The following is an 8,259-nucleotide window of genomic DNA, read 5'->3' as shown; positions in this document are numbered from 1 at the left end:
TCTCCGTCCTGAAGGAGGACTTCCGGGGCAGTAGGGAAAGGCTTCTCTGCGGCTGTGGAGGCGGTGAGGGTGGCGGCGGGCTGGGTACGGCGATTCCTGGGAGGAGGCGGGCCGGGTGCGGGGTCTCGGGGTCCCCGCGGAAGGGGAGGAAGCGGCCTGGGGCTGGGCGGCGGGCGCCTCGCGGTGGACGCTGAGGCTGCGGAAGCGCTCTGGTTATTGAAGCGTTCCGCTTGGGTGAGGAATTCTCGTCGTTGTCAGCGTCGGAGAACTTAGGAGCGCAGGCTTACACCAGAACTCCGGTTTGGCACCTGTTATTGTAATTAGGAAGAAGGGAGAGCGGATTTTGTACATCTCGAGACAAATCGTTATATTAGTAAAAATAGTAATGCCTTCTCCAGACAACCACCAGGTACTAACAGCAGCTTTTACCCGTGAGGGGTTACGGGCCAGGCTCTGTTCCGAACCCCTCACATCCACCGGGTCATTTCGTCTTTCTAGGAATCCTGGCAAGTAGGTAGTACTCTCCCCCTTTTACAGATGAAGAAACGGAGACGCAGATAGGTGAACTAACTTCCCACAGTCACTCAAGTACAGAGTTGGAAGAGTGTCAGCCTGACTACATATTATATATAGTATATAATGTGTATGTTACATGCATATTACCGTGTGTTGTAGCTTGGAGAGAGCATAAGGAGAGCAAAAAGATATTCCATCAATGTTTCAGCTACACGAAACATTGATGGAACTTTGTGCAAGAACTGTGTAGCCTTTCCTATTAGGGCCCTGGAGTAAGTAGGGCAGAAATTGTGTCTTATATTAGTTCTCAGCCTCCAGAGCTTGGCATGCAACAGGTAGTCAAAAAAAATGTTTGCAAGTAAATGAATGAGTGTTTCACAGTTGGTTTTTATGTCTATGGATAGTTGTATCTAGATTGTTTTTTTCTATGTGTTTTGGAAACGTATGTATATCATATACCATATGGTCTAGGATCCAGAATGTTATATAAATCTGCCTTTCTAGCCTTACGCCTCCCCATCATTCTCTTTGCCATATTAACTACTCCTGGTATCTGTATTCCACGCTGTCATACCTCAGACCTTTGAGATTTCCCCTGTGTTGTTTACACACCCTTGAATTCTCTCATTGGCATCTTCATCTGTCAGAATCCTAAGTGCCCTTTAAGGCAGGTATTACAAGTTCAGATGCCTACAGGGGCTAATCAGGTAACATAAACGAGTCAAGTGAATTTGGGTGGAGATTATGGGGAACTAGAGAACACTACTCTACCCTGTCTAAAAGATCCCCAGCAAATATCTGGCATGAGCTAGTTATTAACAAGTCGAATGTGGGCCCAGTGTCGCCACATCTTTCAGTTTTACAAGGGAAGTTGGAAATTTCTATTTGTAAACGAACTCTGATTTTTAAATGTTACCAATTAGTATAGAAAAAAGTTTAAGCACTGTGCAGGCCAAACAAAAAAATCTGTAGGCTGGATTTGGGACTCAAAATTCCAGTTTGTGATCACTATTCTATGCTTTTTTCAAGTATTTAAAGTTCATGAGTGTTATTTCCTGATCCTAGCATACTTTTTCTTGCTCTCTGTTCTTTTAACATTTTGTGTGTACCTCAGTTATAGTGCTACTTCCAGGCTGCCTTAGTTGTTAGTATGTCTCTCTTTTTTAGTATGTTAGAAATGTTTTGATGGCATTGATGGATTGGGTCTAATTTTGTGGTTAGTATACATTGGTAAAAACGTGTGCTTATACATACCGAGGTCTGGGGGTGTGTGTGTGTGTATGTATGTGTGAGACACGTTTGTTTCTTCCCTGGTAATACTTGGTTATCCTGGAAACCAGCATATTCTCCTTGTAAAAACACCAATAATATCTTGGGTTTAATTGTCAAAGAGCCGTACTTCTGGAAGGAATTGAATTTGTTAACATTGCTATTCAAAAGCTGGTCTGATGTAAATCTTATTCTGGTAGCCTAAATTTCATAATCTTCTCTCTGAAAAATTGAGGTAGGAATGATTAATAAGTTATAAGATTTTTTAAAAATGTCAACAAAAGGAAAAGTTGATAAATTGAAATTAAAAACTTTTGCTCTGTGAAAAGCTCTTTGAAGAGGATGAAAAGATAAGCTACAAACTGGGATAAAATGTTTACAAACCACATATCTGACAAAGGACTTGAATCTAGAATATAAAAAGAGCTCTCAAATCTTAACAGTAAAAAAAAAATCCAATTAGAAAATGAGCAAAAGATAAAGATAGCTGTTTCACTGAAGAGGATATACAGATGGCAAATAAACACATGAAAAGATGTTCAATATCATTAGCCATTAGAGAAATGCAATTTAAAGCTTAAAGCCATATTAAGCTGTCATAGTGCACCTATATGAGAATTGTTCAAATAAAAAATAACACTGCCAAATGCTGGTGAGAATGAAGAGCAACTTGATTACTCATACATTGCTGGTGGGAATGTAAAATGGTACGGCTACTTTGGAAAAGAGTATGGCAGCTTCTTATAAAATTAAGCAAGTACTATCGATTGCACTCTGGTCATGTATTCCAGGGAAATGAAAGCTTATATTCCCATAAAAACCTGTGTATAGATGTTCATAGCCATTTTATTTGTAATAGCCCTAAACTGGAAACAGCCCAGACATCCTTCAACAGGTAAATGGTGAAACAACTGAGATACATCCATACCAAGGAACACTACTCAGCAATAAAAAGGGAGAAACTAGTGGTACAACAACTTGGATGAATCTTGAGGGACTTATGCTGAGTGAAAAAAGTAAATCTCAATAGGTTACATACTGTGTGATTGCATTTATATAACATCTTGAAATGACAAAATTATAGAGATGGAGAATATCAGTGGTTGCTGTGGGTTAGGAGGAGGGCGGGACGTGGCTAAAAATAGATAACACAAGGGATCCTTGTAATTGAATTATTCTGTATCCTGACTTTGGTAATTGAATTATTCTGTATCCTGACTGTGGTAATCCTATTCTGTATCACATGAATCTGTGCATGTGATAAAATTTCATAGAACTAATTACACGCACACAAATGAGTACATGTAAAACTGGTGAAATCTGAGTAATGTTGGGAGATTGTATCTATCAGTATCCTGGTTGTGATATGCTATAGTTACACAAATTGTTCCCTTGGGGGAAACTGGGTGAAGGGTATATTAGATCTCTCTGTATTATTTCTTACACCTGCATGTGACTCGATAATCTCAAAAAGTTTATTCAAGTAACTTTTACCAAAAACAAGCTTATATAATTAATTTTTTGGGGGGTGGGGGACTTTTATTTTACCAGGCAATGATCTAATCATGTCGGATAAAGATGATATTGAGACTGAAGTGATAACTGAAGCAACCTCCATCCTTGAAGATGAGAACTGTGAGCCAACCAAGAATTTTGAGTCAGTTGACCAAAGTGCCAAGTCAGAGAGTAAATCAGAACCTGTAGCTTCTACTCGGAAAAGACCAGAGTCCAAACCTTCCAGTGACCTTGAGACTTCAGACGTTCTCCCTGTTCAGACATCACAGGCTGCAGGCAAAGTAGAGTATCTATTAAAACATTGAGATTAAAAAGTATTAGGGTTAAAAGGAATATGGAATCAATACCAAATTGGGATTGCACCTATTTCTTTCCTTTTATAACCATAAAACAATTTTCTCAGTTCTATAAATGCTTTTATGAGTAGTTGCCTTTGCTATGTGATGCTTACATTGCAGGTAACATACATCTGTCAGTCAAGCAATACACTTCTTGAGCCAAATGATATGTATCTGTTCACCCATACTTTTGGCCAATAATTAGCTACCTTGTATATACACTCTTATTTTCCTCTAATTTTTCCATTTTTCTTTGCCTTTTTTTTTCTGGCTACTGGGAAAAATAGGAGACTGTTTCCAAAGATGTACCCCAGACCGGATGGGGCTATTGGGGCAGTTGGGGCAAGTCCTTGCTCTCCTCAGCCTCAGCTACAGTAGCCACAGTAGGTAAGATCATCAGTCATTTTATTAATTTTTGTGTGCATTTTGCTACAGATCTGTGTTCAAAACGACTTGGTTAATCATTCTTCTTCCATGATTACTCAAAGGCTTTATAGTTTGAAGATACATTAGTAATGATGCGCTGATTTATACTGCCACTAGAATTGGTAACATTTTTCATTAGAAGGTTGACATTTAGGAATTAATATAAAACTATTCTTTGGTGATAATGAATCAATTTTTTTTTTCCCTTTGGTAAGGATACACTCCCAAAGATTAGTTATATATGGTCAAAATAACATGTCTTGTGGTTGTAATGAATTTGAAAATCTGTGGTTTTAATTTTCAGTTTGTTTCTTCAGTTTTGGTGACTAGTAGCAAATAAATTCAAATATAAAAATGTTATTTTTTCTTATTAGGACAAGGTATTTCAAATGTCATTGAGAAGGCAGAGACTTCCCTTGGAATCCCTAGTCCCGGTGAAATTTCATCTGAAGTCCAGTATGCAACAGGTCAGTATATGGAAACATTAAGGCCTAGAGTTATAAACTGAAATGGAATAGTTAAGCTCATTTTTTTCAGTAGATGTTTTTTGACTCTGATATTCAGGGCATCATGGGGCTGATGAGAAATGGGATTTGGAATCTTTGGCTTTAACCACTCAGGTGTCTCTTTACTTTCCTTATCTATGAAATGGGATGATATTTTATATTGCAGAGGACTGTTACAAACATTAAATAAGTAAAGCCATGAATGTAGATTGTAAAAATTGCCTAGCTTTGTGCTTGGCACAATTGAGTAAGAGCCCAGTAAGAGTTAGCTGAATTTGAATCTACTGTGGCATGAAAAAATGTTTTAATGTGTTAGTTTTGGTGCTGTTCCATGGTTCATTTTTTTAAGCCTTTTTTCTCTGTGCTTCGGTTTGGATAGTTTTTGTTGTGGCTTCAGGTTTACTGGTCTTTTCTTCTGCTGTGTCTAATGCTGTTAAGTCCATTCAGTGACTTTTAAATTTTAGATATATTTTTCAACTCTAGAAATTCCATTTGTTTCTTTTTTTGTCTTCCATTTCTCACCTCCTTATGTATATATTTTAGTGTCCTTGACTATCATCTCTGTCATTTGAATCTGTTTCTATTGACCAATTTTTTTTCTTGTATATAGATAACATTTTCATTTCATTGATTGGATGCTGGACATTAGAAATGTTACCTTGCTGAATGGATTTTGTAGTCCTTTAAAGGGTGTGAGTTTTGTTTGGAAGGCAGTTAAGATATTTGTAGCTTAGATTGATCTTTTGGTCTCGATTTTGAACTTCTTGAGGGTGATTCTAGAGTAGTCTTTATTGTTAAGTGCTAGTTTAGCTCAACTACTAAGTCTCTGACCCTTCTGAGGTCTCTACCTAATTTCCAGGTGTTTAACTAGGTCTCTCTACTTGATTGGTTGCAAGTCAGATGTCTCTCAGCCTAGCATGAGCTTTGGGCATTGTTTAGTTTATAGCCCCATGGCAGTTCTTTGCCCAGTATCGTGGAGTTTTCCAGTGCAGGAACAGCTTAGTATTCAGCCAAAGACTCAAGGGCACTCCTTTGTAGATAGTTGGAACTCTTTACCTCTGTATCTCCCTCCTCTCCAGTACAGGCATACCTTGGAGATATTGTGGATTCAGTTTCAGACCACTGCAATAAAGTGAATATCGCAAAAAACGAGTCTCACAAATTCTTTTTTGGGTTTTCCAGTGCATATAAAAATTTATACTATATTGTAGGCTATTAAGTGTGCAGTAGCATTATGTCAAAAATACAATGTACATACCTTAATTAAAAAATACCTAATTGCTGAAAAATACTAACCATTATCTGACAGCGGAGGGTTGCACAAACCTTCAGTTTGTAAAAAAAAAAAAAAAAAAAAATGCAGTATCTGCAGAGCACAATAAAGTGCAATAGAATGAGGTATGCTTGTACTCCGACCTGCAAATTCCAGGTGCTTCAGCTTTCCTAGATTCCAGTCTCTGTCTCTTCTACTTAATAAGACTGCCGTGCTCTGCTTGGGTTTCCCCTCCCTGTGCTGTGGTCTGGAAAGCAAGCCAACCATAGAGTTCTCATCATTTGTTTCTCTTCTCTCCTGAACCATAGTACAGTACGGTCTGTAGTCCAATGTTTGGAGATAATTGTTTCTTACATTTTGTCCAGTTTTCTAGATGCTATGGTAGAAGGGCAAGTCTGACACCAGATAATCCATCATAGTTGGAAGCAGAAGTCCTCCCTACAATAGATTATTTGTTGATCTCCTGTAAGAGATTTTAGTGTTAATAAAATAGAACAGATTTTAAAAAAATCTTTGTAATGCGTGTCTGAATCCTGTGAAGAAGCATAATTTTCCAGGATAAAGTTGAAAGTAGACCGGATTTTTAAAAAGTCACATTTATTGAGTTATAATTTACGTAAAGTTCACTCTTTTTAGATACAATCATCCCTTGATATCCATGGGAGGATTGGTTCCCAGAGCCCCCCGTGGATACCAAAATCCTCAGATGCTCAAGTTCTTTATATAAAATGAGTATTCACGGGTTCAGCATCCATAGAACAGAGGGCCAACTGTATATAGTTTTACATATTTTAACAAACATACCGTCGTGTTTATGCTATGTAATCACAGTCCATTGTGATTATACAGATATAGAATATTTCTTATATTTGTATAGACAAGACTCGAGAATATTTTCATTCCTCCCCCCCACCAAAAAAAAAAAAAATCCCCTCATGCCCCTTTGTAGTCACTCCCCTCCACCTATTCTTATCTCTTGGCAACCACTGATCTGTTTTCTGACCCTGTGGTTTTACCTGTGCAGAAGATCATATGAATGGAATCACACAGTATATAGTCTGTTATATATGTCAGTAGGTTTTTCAAAAGACTGGATTTTGTTTTTGAAATGAAAATGAAAAACTGCCTTAACTTTTATTTTAAAATAGGCAAATGGTTTAAAATAATAATACAAAAAGTACTAAGGCCTTGTGTGTTGGAAATAAGGTCTAATTTTTAAAAATTCATATAGATGCTAATAAAGCAAAACTATTTATGGACTATCTCTTCATATTTACACATCCCTTCCCCCCTATAGGAGAGACAAATGCCAAAGAGAATGAAAACTCCTCTCCAATGAGTGGGCCATTTGGGGTATTCTCAACCATCTCTACTGCTGTTCAGAGCACAGTGAGTAAAAATTGCAAGGTGGCCTGTTTCCTTCCATGATTATAATGGGTTTTTGTCTCTTTCTCTTTCTTTTCCTTGAAAAGTCATGGGGACTGATTCCTCTTATGGGAGTTCAAATTGCTGAAGATCATTCACTTTGATCTTAGGGTAGAGTGAGAGCTAACTTGAAAACTTAAAAGACGTAAAAGAGGGAGCGGGAAATGAAGAGTTATAGAGAGGCCATGTACATAATATTTTATGGACTAAGAATTCTTAGTTTGGTGGCCCTAGAAAAACATCTCTGCTTTACAGAAATATTTTTGTCATAATTATATCTTTTAGGCAAAGGGAAAATGAGATGTTTATGATAAATACTTATAAAACTATAGATGATTAGAAACATTTTTGAAAGGATTAAATAGGAAGCTTAATATCTTTCCTACATGAGGATAGATAGCTAGTACTTTTTAATTTTAACTTTTTATTGAAGTATAATCTGTATACAGACAAGTGAAATCATAAGTGTTCAGTTTTAATTTTCATGACATGAACACATTCAGACTAAGAAACAGCGGGGTGGTATATCAGATGTCTCCCCTGTGCCGTCTCCCAGTCTTCTGTGCCTCCCCCTCTTGCCGTCTAAGATAACCACAATCCAGTCTTCTGCCATCATAGATTAATTTTCCGTGCTATATGAACAGAATCATACAGAATGTACTCTAGTGTATCTAGTTTCTTTCACTCATTATTATGTTTGTATAATTTATCCACGGTATAGTTTGTGTGGTGTATTCCATTTTCTTTGTTGTATTCCATCGAGTGACTATGTAACATTTACTCATTCCAGAGTTGGTAAGTATTGGGGTAGTTTCCAGCTTTTAGCTTTTATAATAGTACTGCTGTAAGTGTTCTTGTATGTCTCTTGATGAACCTCTACACATTTTTTTGAGTATTTAACCATGCGTGGAGTTGCTGGGTCATAGGATATTCATATGTTCAGCTATAGTAGATACTGACAAATAATATTCCAAAGTGGGTATACTGCTTT

The 8,259-nt window shown here is 37.4% G+C and overlaps 1 protein-coding gene across 2 annotated transcripts in view; it reads left to right on the top strand.

Moving 5' to 3' along the window:
* Positions 1–14: 14 nt before the first annotated feature.
* The window catches only part of FAM114A2 (family with sequence similarity 114 member A2), a 37,560-nt gene continuing 29,315 nt past the window's right edge, over positions 15–8,259 (top strand). The window contains exons 1-5 of one of the 2 annotated variants that reach the window (XM_061188363.1): positions 15–63; positions 3,337–3,581; positions 3,926–4,025; positions 4,439–4,531; positions 7,141–7,232. In XM_061188363.1, the coding sequence (XP_061044346.1) occupies positions 3,351–3,581; positions 3,926–4,025; positions 4,439–4,531; positions 7,141–7,232 (516 nt within the window). In that variant the 5' untranslated portion in view covers positions 15–63; positions 3,337–3,350. Of the gene's footprint in view, positions 85–3,336; positions 3,582–3,925; positions 4,026–4,438; positions 4,532–7,140; positions 7,233–8,259 lie in introns of both variants that reach the window. The other variant, XM_061188364.1, reaches the window with a different exon arrangement.

Source organism: Eubalaena glacialis, chromosome 4, assembly GCF_028564815.1.
Source record: "Eubalaena glacialis isolate mEubGla1 chromosome 4, mEubGla1.1.hap2.+ XY, whole genome shotgun sequence".
Lineage (NCBI taxonomy): Eukaryota > Metazoa > Chordata > Mammalia > Artiodactyla > Balaenidae > Eubalaena > Eubalaena glacialis.
Note: the sequence above shows the minus strand (reverse complement) of the source record. Positions and strands in the feature narration are given on the sequence as shown.